Here is a 15,273-nt window from a genome sequence, read left to right as displayed (position 1 = left end):
CCTTCTGATCTGAGTCATCATCTTCTCTTCTACGGGGATTAAGAACTAGGCTTTCTCTTCTTTCTATCAGGATCACGTGTTACTAATCCGTAGACTTATAAGATTGTTGGATTTAAGCTTGAGTTCAGTTTCTACTACTTCCGTATGTTAATTGTTGATCTCGAAACCTTGATATCGTGCTTCTGAGTGGTTATGCCACCATTTTGTGAATGTCTCAAATCTTTTCTGAGCATTTACAGCCGTTATGCTGTCCGAGTCATCCCAGGTTTCTAAATAGTTTGAAGCAATTTGCAAAATCCTTTCCCTCTGGTTTCGATGTTCCTTTATGCCAGCTCAATCACACTAATTGTTGAGTTGAGGTAATTTATTGCCCTGACATATATGTTGGAGCTATTATTATGACCCTAGGTGTCTTAGGGGATCACCTAGTAATTTAGCCATGATTGGTGTCCCAGTGTGATGATTCTGGCTTTTATTCTCGAAAGCATCCCGTGATGCCACTTAGTAGTAGGTATTCTACTCCTTGGGTTCTTGAACCCGAGATTCACTCCACCTACTTCGTGTTGATAGTAATTGTTAGTGCCTTCAGGATATTAGTAACCTTTGCGATAGTCCTTGAAGTCCGTGGTATCTTCTTCTTCCAAATACCATGAACTACTTATGGCAGAAGTTCCTCGTTGAACTAAAATATCACAACAGGATTATTCTTGAGGAGTTCTCCATTCATAAATCGTGACTCTGCCAGTTCTACTTTTCTGCATGGGTTATCCGGAAGAAATATGTTGAACTTGGTTCGACATACTAATTTATGCATCCACAACTCAGAAAATTATATGTTCCTTTGAGTTGTTCTCTTTAGTTGCATTCTGACCCTCGTCTATCAATCGATAGTCAAGAGTATGCGTGCGTTCGTTTATCGATGCCTATTACTCTTGTGGTCCGTCAAGCCATTCTATCGCAGAATGACTAGGAGAAACAAACTCCAGTACCTCTTCCATATCCAGGATTGGGTCAAAGAAGTTGTGCTCCGCAGATCAAATTGCTAATCCAGCTTTTGTTCTGTTCTACCTTGGAGTATTACCATCTTTATATCGGAATTGTCATGGGAATTGCACACCATCCCATGAACTCTTGGTACAGTGACACTTCTTGCCATCACTGTTCATTCCTCGGCCCTCGTGTTGATGCAACCGGAATACCGACAAACGAATTGTGATGTGTGAAATCAATACTGCTAGCAACTCTGTTGCTTGGTAGTTAAAGGATAATAATTTCATTCTTAGTATGTTGGTTGTCGAATCATCCTTCTAAGACTGATCGTGCTACCTAGTCCTTATTTCGGTGCACCCTTCGATTGATGAGTTAGGATCTTGTCAAGTCCTCACTCATTTGATCATATCGTCTTGCCCTCAAAAGCAAGATTGTTCTCGAGCTTAGTAACATACCGGTGGTTCGTGACTTTCAAATATCTTCTTGGAGGTGTTACCGGGTTGTCACCTGACCGCTATGTTGAGTTCGTGATCAAGTTGGTTTCTTGTGAACCACCTTCTCTCCAAGAATCGGTGTTAGATATCCCTGAGCTAGTTGGTTAAGCTCGACAACAACTTGGAGAGTTGGAAGATAAAAGCTTGTCTGACTTAGTTCGTTCCAAAGGGATATTCTTGTGTAGTGTGTGTTGAAGAAAGATGATATCTTCATCGATTGGTCCTTGTGATCAGTTGCTGGACCTATTGTCTTATCAATCCTTTGATTTGAGTGTGGGCTATCGTCAAATCAAATCAGTACCAACTATGCTCGTAATGTTGTCTTATTCGTGGTTGATCCCTCGAGCATACACCATTATATCTTTTGGGTCTGACCAATGCTATCACTTGTTCACTTAACTATGGAATTCCTTTTAAAAGGAAACCCAGATGAATTGTTGTTGTGCCCATTGACAACATCCTTGTCTTCTCCATAATTTTGCTGAACATTAAGCTAGTGTTGGAAACTTTTGAAAGCATTTGTTCATGCTAGCTCATGAAGCATATGTTTGGATGAAGGTAGTGACTTCCTTTAATTCATGTGCATCTGATGCAAGTTGCCGCCGTGGATTCGAGAAAGTCAATGTTGCTTTCTTTGGAATCATTCCAAATCAGTCATGCACACGTGCGAAGAATGCTGTGGTTTGAAGACTTGCAACCTTCAATCCATATATATCCCTAGCACACCAAGCCACTGATTGATTTGTTCAAGGAGAAGGAGTTCCTTCATAAGAGCTAATCCGGACTTATGAAAGAACTTCGATACCCTCGTTGATGGTTCCCCCTCCTGGACTCGGTAGTGTTTTATTATAAGGCTACCACGTGGTCATGCTTGTCTGGGACAACGTGTTCACATGTTTGTAGCAGAACCAGCTCATGTTTTGGAGCTTGCTATCGTAGTTCATTTCCCGAGAATCTCGCAACGTCGTCTCGTCGATTTGTGTTGCAAACTGCCGTTTTTCTTCCTAGACTCGATGAGTCTAGAATATCCTGACACCAACCAGATCTGAATCTCAGGCAGATATGATGGTTGGAATATTTCCCAAGAATTATAATATTGGTCGCGCGATAATCGGTAAAGTGGATGTCGTGGCCAACACACCCAGCCGGAAGACCTGTTATTATAATATCTTGATTGATGAAGTTGACCACCTCCCCATAGGGATTTCGTAGGATTTACTCCCTAGTTGCCCCTATGGATTTTTGTGATCCCGAAGTCCGACCTTTTACTTGATGTTTTAGATACCAGACCGTTTCTATGAATGGGTTACACTAGCACATCAAGGAGAACATTAGAAGCAGGGTGCTAAATGTCTCTCGGTCGATCATCCAGATTTTGTTCCTTGGCCTCGCTAGGGTGAAATCTGAGTTGATGTTATCTTCCTATGCATCTGCATCGCCCATCGTTGTTCATCATGGTGGAATGTTGTGTTGCCAGGATCCTTGACACGGATGTTGGTAAAACCTTGATGATTGTGGAAATGCTCAAGTTCTTGAGAGCACGCACAAGCACTACGTGTATCATCGGCACTAACTGGGTTTGCTCTCAGTTTCCTCGGCAAATGCTATGACCTTTTCAAACAGTGAATTCACTCTCTTTTGTTGGGTTCTTCCCCAGTTACCAGAATCATTCCCAGCATTTGCATTTTGTTCCTAGCTTGCACCGCCAATGTGCCATTCTACCATGGGTCTCTTCCATTTCCGGTGATAAGCAAATTCATCTATTACGTTGTCTTCAACAAGGTAATCCACATCATCCAAGTCCGAGTATGCCATTCTACCGACCCCCTCCAAACGATCGCTCGAGAATTGCCTTAGGCTGGTTTAAAGGGTTTCAATGATCTCTGAATCAAAAGTAATTCTTTTTGCCACTTAAGGGGATATCTCTACGAGTCACCTTCCCTAAGGTGTATCGTTATGGTATCATGGCAACTCAACTCCTCGCCACGTTGACAATCGTTTACCACCTTCTTAGGTATGAAATTGTTGTCTACCTAGTGAACCTTCGTCATCCGTTTCTTCCACCCCTATTGATGTGTATCTCGTGTCTCAACCCGAAAGATGGTTCTAAGTCTCATTCCGTAAGTTAATCTTGAGTTGTTCGATCTTCGAGGAGATCGACCCTTCTAGAGTCTCCTTCTTCCCCCCCCCCCTGTCATGTTGACAGGATTTCTCAGAGCAAGACGACAAGACAAAGATGGTGTTCAAATCAACGTTCATTTGAAGTGCACCCTGGATCGTGAACATTATACTAGTTGCGTTTCCCCTTCACCTTACCCTACGCTTGAATCTCGAGACGAGATTCTTGTTTAGTGGGGGTGAGTTGTCACATCCCTAGCTTCTGGTGCTGTCTGGTGTGTGCATCATGTTTAAATTCAAATGAAAATTTGAATTGGGGAATTTTCAAAAGCCTCAGAATCCTTTTAAAAAAATGATCAAGATAAAAATTGCTTCAAATAAGTCCAAGAAAATGTTCCTGTTATCCTCTGGAAATATTGGCAAGAGGCAAAATCCAAACCAATATTTTTGGTGTCTCAGAAACATTTAATTTGGGCATTTGAATTAAATCAATAATTATTTGAATTGGATTTATATCTACTATTAAATAAATATAGGTCCAATAATTCTGAAATATTTTGTGGAGCATTGTTTTAATTCTTTTAGCTCCTAAAAATATTGTCAGAAGCAAAATAAATTGAATTGGTTTCAAAACCAAATTCAAAACAAACCTGCAAAATAGAAAACAGAACAGAAAAAAATAAAAGAGAGAGAGAGAAGGACTTACCTGGCCTCACCCGTGCAGCCCACCAGAACCGGCCCAGCCGGCCCAGCCTGCCACCGCTACTCCCCCCCTGTCGTCTTCCTCTTGCCAGTGGGAGCAGCTGCGTGCTCGCACGCGCGCGGCCGAGGAGGCCACCTCCTCCCTGCCTGGCTGCCTCCTCCTTCCCTGGTCCCTCCCGCGATGCCACGCAGCCCCGACCCCCTCTCACTTCTCCCTCGCTCTCTGGACCTCCCTCCCCCTCGCTCCTCTGTTTCCCCTCCCGCGACCGAACGGAGCCGCCGCCACCGACGAGAGCCACCGTGGCTACCGGCCACCCCACGGCTCACCGACGCCCCAGGAAGCTCCGCCGGTCCTCCCTCTACCTCCTCAACGAGCCACGAGGCCCCGGACGTGCCACAACACCGCCCTTGATGCCTTCTTCAACCTCGGGACCGCCGGCCATCTTCGTCAAATTCGCCGGCTCCGGACCGTCCCCGACCTCGCCGAGCGTCCCCTCGTCATCGCCGTGAGTCACTGACCCTCTCCCCTAACTCAGCATGCTCCCCTCCGTGCCATAGCGCCGTTCCCCACGAGCACCGAAGCCACCGTCCGCCATTGCTGCTGCACGCATAGCCTCCGTGCTCCCCTGGCCTCACTGAGCTGCTCTTAGTGCTCCCCATGTCTAGCAGGTGCTGCCCAGCCTCTCCATTTGCTCACTGATGCACCGTAGCGACGCGCCCGAGCACCACCGAACACCATCGCCGCCAAAGCTCGTCGCCGGCATGAGTTCCGGCGACCCCACGACCTCCCACTCGGTCCTCTGGATGCGCGGGAGCAAGGGCCATCCCCTGGTGCCCTCAGCGCGCCAAACTGACGCCTCTAGCGCAAGTCCGGCGTGCCCCGCCGTGTTCTGTGGTCGCCGTCGGCTGGTCTCCGGCGTGCTGACGTGGCGTCGTCGTTAGGGGCTAATGACCCTGCTAACTAACCCTGTGACACTGACAGCGGGCCCCGTAGCGGGTCAAAGCCCGAGTCTACGCGGGATTAGCCCCTGTGTCACTGACGTGTGGACCCCACACGTCAGGTTTGACCCGAGCCGGCCCCTGTTGACTTGCTGACGTCATGCCAACGTCATGCTGACGCAGTAATGTTTTCTGGATTTAATTTAATTCTGAAATTCCAGAAAATGAATATAAACTTCTAAAATTCATAGAAAATTAACTGTAACTCCAAATTAAATAATTTATATATGAAAAATTATCAGAAAAATTCAAGGAATCCATCTGTACCATTTTCATGCATGTTAGAACAACTTATAGCTGCTGTTTAGCACAAATCAAATAAAGGGCATTTAAATAATCACATATGGAGTTTGAATTTGAATCTTGTATTCAAACCAACTTCATTTAATCTGTTGCTAGTTGCATTGGCTCAAAACACATTCATTTTGCCATGTCATGATCATGCATCATATTGTGCATTGCATTGATTGTGTTCCCTTCTGTGTTGCCGGTATTTGTCCCCTCTCGATAGACGTGATACCGATGATGTGATCGTTGACACTGATGAAGACTCAATGTTATCTTCAAAAGTGCCAGGCAAGCAAAACCCCCTTGTTCATTCCGATACAATCCTACTCTCTCGCTCCTGCTCTCTTTTACTGCATTAGGACAACACCGATTCATCTGTTACTTGATGCGGTAGCTGAACCCCTTTGTCCTTTGCATGACCTGTCATTGCCACAGTAAATAGATGAAACCCACTAGCATGAGTAGGAGTTGTTTGAGCCCTGATGTGCCTACTCATTCATGTTTGTTTGTCATGCCTGCTATTGCTTAGAGTTGAGTCAGGTCTGATTCATCGGGGATGAATCAGAGGCGTGTGAACCTGTCCTACTGTGTGTGAGCTAAGTGTGTGAACACGATTTGGTAAAGGTAGCGGTGAGAGGCCATGTAGGAGTACATGGTGGGTTGTCTCATTGCAGCCGTCCTCAGGAACTGAGTTCTGTGTTTGTGATTCATGATTCAGCTACTACCACGCATTGGGCCCGAAACCAATGGACCCTCTCGGCTTCTTGATCACCCTTGTCCTCTGTCCAGGAGTTGCAAGTAGTTTCTGGTGTTTGTAGTATGCTGGAGGCCGTGGGCAGCGCTGACCGTAGGGGTGGGCTGTGATGCGGTAGGCACGTGGCACGGTGTACCGGGCGCCCGTTTGGTGTCTCGGGAACCCTGTTCACATCGTTTGGGGCTGTGAGCGAAACTCCGGCCGGATCTCCTCATGGATGGAACCCGAATAGGCGATAAACCTGGACTAGAGACTTAGGTGATTAGGTAGGTCATGGCCGACACCCACGTTGGGCTTCCGCTTGAAGGTTGCCGAGTACATGTCGTGTAAACGGCGGTAAGTGGTGAGAGCGTGTGTGAAGAAGTACACCCCTGCAGGGTTAACCTAATCTATTCGAATAGCCGTGTCCGCGGAAAAGGACTTCTGGGTTGCTTATATCAGTTCATAGACAAGTGAAAGTGGATACTCTAAAATACGCAAGATAAGCGTGAGTGCTATGGATGGCGGTCTCGTAGGGAGACGGGAGCGGATCCATAGTGGTGTATTGATATGGTGAATATGTGGACTCGTGTGCGCCACCTCAAAAGAGTTACTCGCAGTCGTAGTTCAGGATAGCCACCGAGTCAAAGCTGGCTTGCTGCAGTTAAACCCCACCATCCCCTTTGTTGATAATGATGCATATGTAGTTAGTTCTGATGTAAGTCTTGCTGGGTACATTTGTACTCACGTTTGCCTATTTTATGTTTTTGCAGAAAGACTTCGGTCTCGCTAGTAGTTCCGCGTGGACTTCGACGTTTAGCTTGATACCTCAGCTACGATCTTGTGCCCTCGGCAGGATCGGGTAGATAGTCAGGCTTCTCAGCCTTTTTCATTTATAGATGTCTGTACTCAGACATGATAGCTTCCGCTTGTGCCTTGACTTGTATGCTCTGATTGTTGGGTCATGAGACCCATGTTTGTAATGTCTCGCTCCTCGGAGCCTATTGAATAAACTACTTGAGTCGTAGAGTCATTTTGTGATGCCATGTTGTATTGCACATATCGAGCATATTGTGTGTATGTTATTAAAATGCTTGGTATGTGTGGGATCTGACTATCTAGTTGTTTATCTTTAGTAGCCTCTCTTACCGGGAAATGTCTCCTAGTGTTACCACTGAGCCATGGTAGCTTGCTACTGCTCTGGAACACTTAGGCTGGCCGGCATGTGTCCTTCTTCGTTCCGGTGTCTGTCCCTTCGGGGAAATGTCACGCTTTGAGTACCGGAGTCCTGTTAGCCCGCTACAGCCCGGTTTACCGGAGTCCTGCTAGCCCAGTGCTACAGCCCGGACCCACTTGCTGATGACCGACACGTTCGAAGCTGGGTCATGAATGCCTGTCCCTGTAAGTTTGTGCCACTTTGGGTTTACGACTAGTCATGTCAGCCCGGGCTCCTTATCATATGGATGCTAGCGACACTATCATATACGTGAGCCAAAAGGCGCAAACGGTCCCGGGCAAAGGTAAGGCGACACCCGTGGGGATACCGTGCGTGAGGCCGCAAAGTGATATGAGGTGTTACCGGCTAGATCGATGTGACATCGAGTCGGGGTCCTGACACGTTTCTATTACTTACTGAATTTCTTGTCTACTGGCTAGAAACTTGAAAGGCTTACCACGGGATCGAAGGCAGAAGAACTTTTAGGATTGTCTAGAGGGGAACTACTCCCCCAATCCCATTTTTTCACGGGAACCCGATGTTATTAGATTCCATTCATTCATTCTGAATCTTTTATCATATCGCTTATTATGGCTATCTTTAGAATTTCATTGACTATATATGTTTCTTTCCATATGAGCTATTCCCTTTGCTTTCAATCTGTCTTGTGCCACTCCAGCTTTCACTCAAGCCATTCTTTGCCTGTCGACCCTCACTCTTCCTCTTGCTTCCTTAGGAAAGAGCATAAAGAAGGCACCGAAAACAGGTGGGAAAGGAAAGGTATACTTTTCACAGCCGACAAGCGGCGCATTTAAGCCCTAAAGAACTAGCTTCCTGGAAAAAACTCACTCGATCACCGGCTTTCAGGGGATTCCCCCACTTAAGAATAAAGGGGCATAGACTACGAAAGGGCTACGTTCACTTGATGAACGGTAAAAGGTATTCTATTACATAACGAGAGCATACGAGCGGAATACGATACTATCGAGCTTTCCAAAAGTGTGAGCTGAAATTCAAGGGTAATCGCACCCTTGACTCTATCACAAGCTATTGGAATTGGCTGGAACTTTCTATACCAAAAAGGGATATATAGGGGTTTGTTTTATTGATGCAATAGAGATCTTTCATAGATGGATCCCGATATGATCTTATTGATACGAGAATTAGAATCAAATAAAAGTGTTTTCTGATGCATGCACTCTTTTCTTTAGGTTAATCAGCCCTTACTTGCATTGATTTAAAGGTCCTATTTCCCATTCCTTGCGGACTTGGTAATCTAACATCCCTTCAGGGGAGAGGATTATAGGACACCATAGCTTCTCTACCTTGATTTCCGAAACCAGAACTACTTCGGCCTTCCCTCAACTGATTGACCTAGCCGACCTATAACTTATGTTGTGTATAGATTGACAAATTGCTGGGTCTACCCTCAGGGCGCCCTATAACTTATGCTGGGTGCCAGGGAAGAAAAGAAAGGGAAAGCGGTCTTCTTCAAGCCGAAGGGGAGCCCGGATAATTGAATGAAGGTTGGGACAGAACTCCAAAATAACAAATCCTTTCCTACTAGTTTGTTGTTCCGGTTGGGAAAGCAAGAAATGGGATAATCATTTCCAGTCAATTTCTCCTAGTTTTCCTTCTGGAATTCCAGTCAAAAAATCAATGAAATAGGATTTGGATCAGAAAATCAGGAGAAGAAAAGCAACCGAACCATAGATCCTGCTTTGGCCAACCCTCAATTACCAAGTTCTTACTATCTAACCTAGCTTTTTTCCATCTATCTAACCTTTGTCTATGAAACCTCGAATGCCTCTATACAGTGACGAAAATAGGGTTGTACCTGTAATAACATCTCTTGATACCAGTATTCTAGCTTATGGTTCATGTGGGATTCCTTGCTAATTCCTATAGCTCTTCTTTTGCAGATACATTAGCAACTTTGGCCTCTATGATTTTGATTACCGAGGGACTCTGATACCAGTCTTGGTGCAATCGTCAGGGTCACCTGCCTACAGTTTTCGCCATAGAAACTTTACAAGATGAGGATGGTTATGATCCTAAAAGGTATGATGACATATAGAAATTCCAAAATAGGTAAAGTCACCACCATAAGCTGAGGTGAAAGATCGAGTTGTACTTTTCAAAACTCTGCCCTGTTTATTATCTGTGGTGATAAGTTTTACATAGATCATTTGACGGGATGCACCTTATCAGGATGCAGATCTAGATCACAAGTAAGCAGTGATGCGCGAGACGGCTCTATCTCTTTTCACAAGTACAGATGGCCATCAAAGATTAGCAAAGCTATACCAAAAATAGGTTCACGTAAGAAAGTGCCTATTAGTTTGCGTAGGAATGCCCGTTTTAGTTTACGGAAGAGTGCATGTAGAATAACAAAAGGGGTTATTCATGTGAAAGCCAGTTTCAACAATACCGAAATCAAGGAATCTCTCCGGGAAGACAGTCAAGGAAAGGGAAACATTACTCTACTAAGAAATAAACTCGTATAAGAAAGAAGAGACTTGGATTCCGGATTCCAATCTTTGATCCAGTTTTAGGCCAGTGCTCAAACTTGGAGGGAAAGAGCTTTTCCCTCAACTTCACTCCCTTGACTTGACTCCCGACCGATGATCCTACTAACATCATTTTGACAGCTATGGATATGGAATTCAAGCATGCATAGACACCGACCATATAGATTCTCTGACCTCTGCCCTGGAACCCCACATCGGGAGGCTGCCAGTACGTACTGCTATTTGAACTCGATACCCAGTCCGCTGATAACAAAACTTCTGTTTCACTTAGGTGCTGCCAGTGTGGAAGAGGAGATTCGAGCCTCATAAGTGAATACGGAAATCCATCTGAACTGGTATCCATCCCTGGTAAGTAAGCTTCCTTGCTCGGTTTGTTTGCTATTGCTATAGTTCGATCCTTAAAGAGAATCACTGGCCCGGCTATCTCGAGGGATGGGATGAGAATTGGAATGAGAATAGGAATTGGAGAACAGAAGCAAGTGTGGAAAATGTTACTAATGTCAATTAAAAGAGCTGGCATCGGATCAGTGGTGTCGTTCGGATAGAGGGAACGAATAGTGGGTGAAATCCAAAAATCTTCTTTCCTTTTGGAGATGAGAGCGACTACACTACATAATTGGAACTTTCCTTTGCTTTATTGCCTTAGCTTCATTGGTATTGGAATGAATTGTCTTCTATGTGGAGATCCAAGGCTTGGTTTTCTAGCGCGAAAGCCGTTGCTAGCATCTGTTTGATTGCTGGGTTGGGTTAGCAAGTTATTTATTATCCATTGGCCACATCGCGATAGCCGTACTAGAACTTGACTTTCCCATTCTTGAGCCTGGCCACTACTTTGTTTGATTTTCTTGTCCGGGGTTGATGGATTTGCTGCTCTAAGGCATTGGAGGTTTAAAATTAGCATCTCGTAATGATCAGGATCTCTTGCCAGGTCAGGATAGCATCCATTCACTAATCGAAATCCGCTTTTCATTCTTGTTTATGGATATGGATCTGTTGTATCTGCTGGAGCTTGCCCCGGGCATTCAAGCAAGAATTTCCTGCTCCCTGTTCTCCGATAGATCTGCTCTACGTTCCGGACTGGCCGACCTATTATCACAACTTCTGATTCCCTGAAAGCCTAGCTATCAACCATCGACCGAGGATCAAGAGCAAGTTCATTTTCCAAATCCATATTCTGGTCTCTGGGCAAGGAAGTGAAGCACAGCTGTGTTTCTGGGGAAGCAGGTTTCCGCTCTTCCTTCGACTTCGATATATGTTATTTCTGAGGAATGTTACTAATCCGAGTAGTTGTTGTTGTTGATGGATGACTAGTTCGAGTAGTCGTTGTTGATGCCAGTCCAGTGTGGGTAGACGAACTAACCTAACCGTCAACTAAAAGCAAGCTGTAGAAATGGGGATCAGTGGCAGAATTTACATATAAGTTCTAAGTAAAGGTTTCAGGACTCAGTGGAAGTGATCCGGCAGACCAGTCAAAGAAAAGATTGATCAACCACTCACAACTGGAATCAAGCAATCCTATCCCAACAACCCAAGATCTTAGACTTGGCCAGGGATCATTTCTATCTCTATCTCTTGTGACCTGGAGAACTGCACTTTGAAACATGCATGTCAATCAGAAACAGCCACAGGAAGCCCTCGGATTGAAGCTGAATCCGCCGTTCCGGATCGGCAGGAAGGTATCGGGCCAGAAATCTCACGAAAAGCAGTTTTTCTTTAGTGAATTGACGCGATCTATCCTCTGTTATCAACCCAATGAGTAACATATAATGTGTAGAAGAAAAATGGAAGCTTTATAGCACATTCCCTCTCTTTATCGGGATTTCCTTCAACGGGTTTCAAAAGTGAGTTCTAGGGCAGATTCATCTAAAGAAACAGGGCTTGTCCCAAAGCCAACTCATAACAGGCTCCCTGACCCACGGAATAAAGATAGATTTCCTTGCTTGCGAGATCAAAAACTCGAGCGCCATCCATTTCCTATTTGATTTCAGAACAGCGGAATATCATCACCCGTGGTTCACTTGAGAATGAATAGAGTTCGGTCTCCTTATGAATTCAAGTTGGTAAAGAAGTGGACTTCGGAGCTTTCGCTACAACCCCTCCAAGGCGGGCAACTGTCTCATTTGACACTAGCACTTAAATAAAGAAAGGTAGGAAGGGCTCCCTCCCTCTAATGAAATGGGCTTCTTTAAATTATGCAATACGTTCACCAGTCTCGGATCTTTAGAAAAAGGAACCAATCCTATTTCGGCACTCTTTAGAGGCTATCGCTCGTTTACCGCAGATCTGTATCCCACAGCTGGCTAATAAAATCGCCTTGGCAATGTTTCAAGTCCTTTCAGTCAGAGTTCAACTCTTCAGCAAAAGTGAAAAATCTACGGTCTTCCATCCGCGGAGGTAGCCATGGACTCCATAGTATATGTTGGTAGCTAGCGTACAGGCTTGATGTGAGGGGGGGGGTTGTTACCTATTCTATTCCCTTGCTTGGATAAAAACACCCATCTTTCTGTACGAAAGACACGCAACTAGAGCAACTTGATATTACGTATGTAGACCTGGCCTCCCTCAATAATAGCTGGCTCACCCGATTGACGATTTTCATAGATCTACGCCAAGTGCCTCGAAGCGGGGATCCACTTTTTACTACTTTAGAAAGTGAGAAGCCTTTGGCTTGATTTCTTCTGTGGCTTCTTTATGTTTACCCACGCCGCGGCTATTCAATAAAAGGATTGGTAGTTAGTTGCCTCACCCTATTGGTTGTTGGTTTTCTTTCTCCTTTGCGTTCGTGAAAAGCTAGTATGCTCGCGGAAATCGTCTAAAGGAAACTACTCGCTAACTCGCTAACAAGACGGACTTCTTCCGCTGGCTCTGCCAGGCTATGCTGCTCGCCTAAATCGGTATCAATAACTTCTATCGTACTTCGACCTCTCATTGGAATGATAAGTTGGCTACGACGAACTAATAAGTTTCTCTTCTTGTCACCTTCTTTAAGCCTTTCCTTCTGCTTCCATCGAGAAATATATATAGATAAGCTTGGAGAAGCGATTAAGGTGTTTCCACTCTTAGGTTGTTCAATATGCGAAGACCGTGTCAATCACTACACCAGTGATACGAAAAGCAAGCATTCTTCTCCAGCTGACGTACCGATGCCTCACTACTACTTAATTAGTGAAAGATACGTTGGGATGTTTTCAATTCTCCATCAAGAGGTGGGCAACTATCTCTTTTCACACTAGACTTCGGATCGCCTTCCTACTGGTTTTCTTCTCGGTCTCCCCAACTAGGGGAAACCTCAAAGCAAACAACAGAGCAACACCTATCTTTTTTCTTTAAGCACTGAACATCCGGATCCCCTTCCGACTTGCTTTTCCGGGCACTGGTCTTTCTAACAACTGGAACTCGTCTCCCTTTTCCTGATTCGCATCTTCTTTGGCTTTTGCTACGGTCTTTCCGTCAGTCAGTCCTTCCCTCAATATTTTTGCCTGCGGATCTCTCTCTTCAAAACATATATATCTTTCGGCGCCAGTCTTTCCTGCCTTACCTTAACCCCACTTTCACGTGGCGAATCGGTATGAGGTTTCAGTGATCACTTTACGGTATTCTTTAAGCTTTCTTGGTCACCGGACAGAGTGAGAACTGCTTAGCTTGCTTTCTTTCCCTAGCACACACTTAGTAGATAATAGGCACAGGTCCGCTAAGAGCTCATCGAACTTGACTTGTAGAGTGAGACCTGTGCTCGATATGGTTCATTTCAGTGCTCTTTCTCTCGGTATCGTTCACCACATGCCTGTGATCGATCTCTCTCAAGCTAGGTTTGGTATCGGTATCGGTGAAGTCCGTCATTGAATTGAAGTGGTAGAGTGGTAAGTGGGCGTACGGTCTATGGATTTCCTATCAGTGGCATTAGTTCTTTTTCATTCTCTAGATAGATGGGCAGAACAAGCTTCTCTTTATATTCTATTCTAGAAAGGATCAATTAGATTCTCATCTCCTATTTGTTTGAGCCATTCATTATAGTGGTGGTGCCGGGAAGGCTGCTTAGCACTCTAGTCCTTTTGAGTAAGGAATTGTAGCATGGGCAGGCAATCTCTTCGATTGATTCCCCTCCAGGAATTACTTGAATTAATTAGCCGGCCCACGGAGTGAAATATCGAACTTAACCTATAAATAACTAGTATCTCAAAAACTAAATAAAAGGCTTTCTTTTAAGCTTGTTAATGGAATTCCACAGGAGTCAGGCGCTAGCAAAGAAGAATTGGAAATCAGTCGCTTCCCTTCTGGACTCAAGTCAGCAGAAGAGTGAACTTCATATTAATAGGTAAATCCTACATCAAGCGTAAAGGAAGTACACTTTTTTTGATTCGGCGCTTAATAACTCGTACTTGACGTTGGTTTCGGTTCGATCAACTATCCTTTTTGAAGCGGATAGTTCACAGTGCTCATTCTCAAAAAAAGCGGAAAAGCCATGATGTTTCCACTCCATTTTCATTACGAAGATGTATTACGTCAGGATCTGTTGCTCAAACTGAATCACGCCAATGTTATGGAAGTTCCTGGATTGTTTGAAATAAGATTAGTACCAAAAGCTGCCTCTGATTTCAGAATCCAATTTGGAAAATTGGCTATGGAGATTTTGTGCGGTCAGAGATTCATACAGACACAAAGGGGGCCCTATTTTCAAGCAGGAAAGTCGTTTCGATCCAATCCATTCTTGGGGTCCGAAAAAGACACTGGATATGTCAGTGACTTTGCACGACAAAGCGTTCTCCGAGGGCATGGAATGTACCATTTTTTGGTCAGAATCTTTACAGTAATGTCTATGTTGGATTCTCCGGTCGAAATACGGGAAAACTCCATCAAATTCTTTATGGAAACGGAGTTTTGCGAATTCTCCCCGGAACTGGAAGATCATTTCGAGATCTTCGAGCATATTCGAGGGTTCAATGTGACTATTGTCACTTCGGCCAATACAAAAGATGAGACTTTACTACTGTGGAGTGGCTTTTTGCTAAAAGATGAGGGGGAAACTAAGTAAGATGCCGGAGAAGCGACGAAATATACGAGATCACAAACGTAGATTGCTCGCGGTTAAATATGAATTGAGACGAAAGCTTTCTAATTTTGTAACCCGATCTTCCGTCTGATATGCGGGACAAACATCGTTATAAGTTGTCCAAGTTGCCAAGAAAGAGTTCAATGGCACGA

The 15,273-nt window shown here is 44.7% G+C and overlaps 1 protein-coding gene across 1 annotated transcript; it reads left to right on the top strand.

The window, feature by feature from the left end:
* Positions 1-14,312: 14,312 nt before the first annotated feature.
* Positions 14,313-15,103, top strand: LOC119278424 (60S ribosomal protein L5, mitochondrial-like). The gene has a single exon (XM_037559776.1). It carries the CDS (start codon positions 14,534-14,536, stop codon positions 15,101-15,103), a length of 570 nt encoding a protein of 189 aa, XP_037415673.1. The 5' UTR covers positions 14,313-14,533.
* Positions 15,104-15,273: the final 170 nt, after the last annotated feature.

This window comes from Triticum dicoccoides, chromosome 3B (assembly GCF_002162155.2).
Source record: "Triticum dicoccoides isolate Atlit2015 ecotype Zavitan chromosome 3B, WEW_v2.0, whole genome shotgun sequence".
Classification (NCBI taxonomy): Eukaryota; Viridiplantae; Streptophyta; class Magnoliopsida; order Poales; family Poaceae; genus Triticum; species Triticum dicoccoides.
The sequence above is the reverse complement of the archived record's forward strand: the minus strand, read 5'-3'. Positions and strand labels throughout refer to the sequence as shown.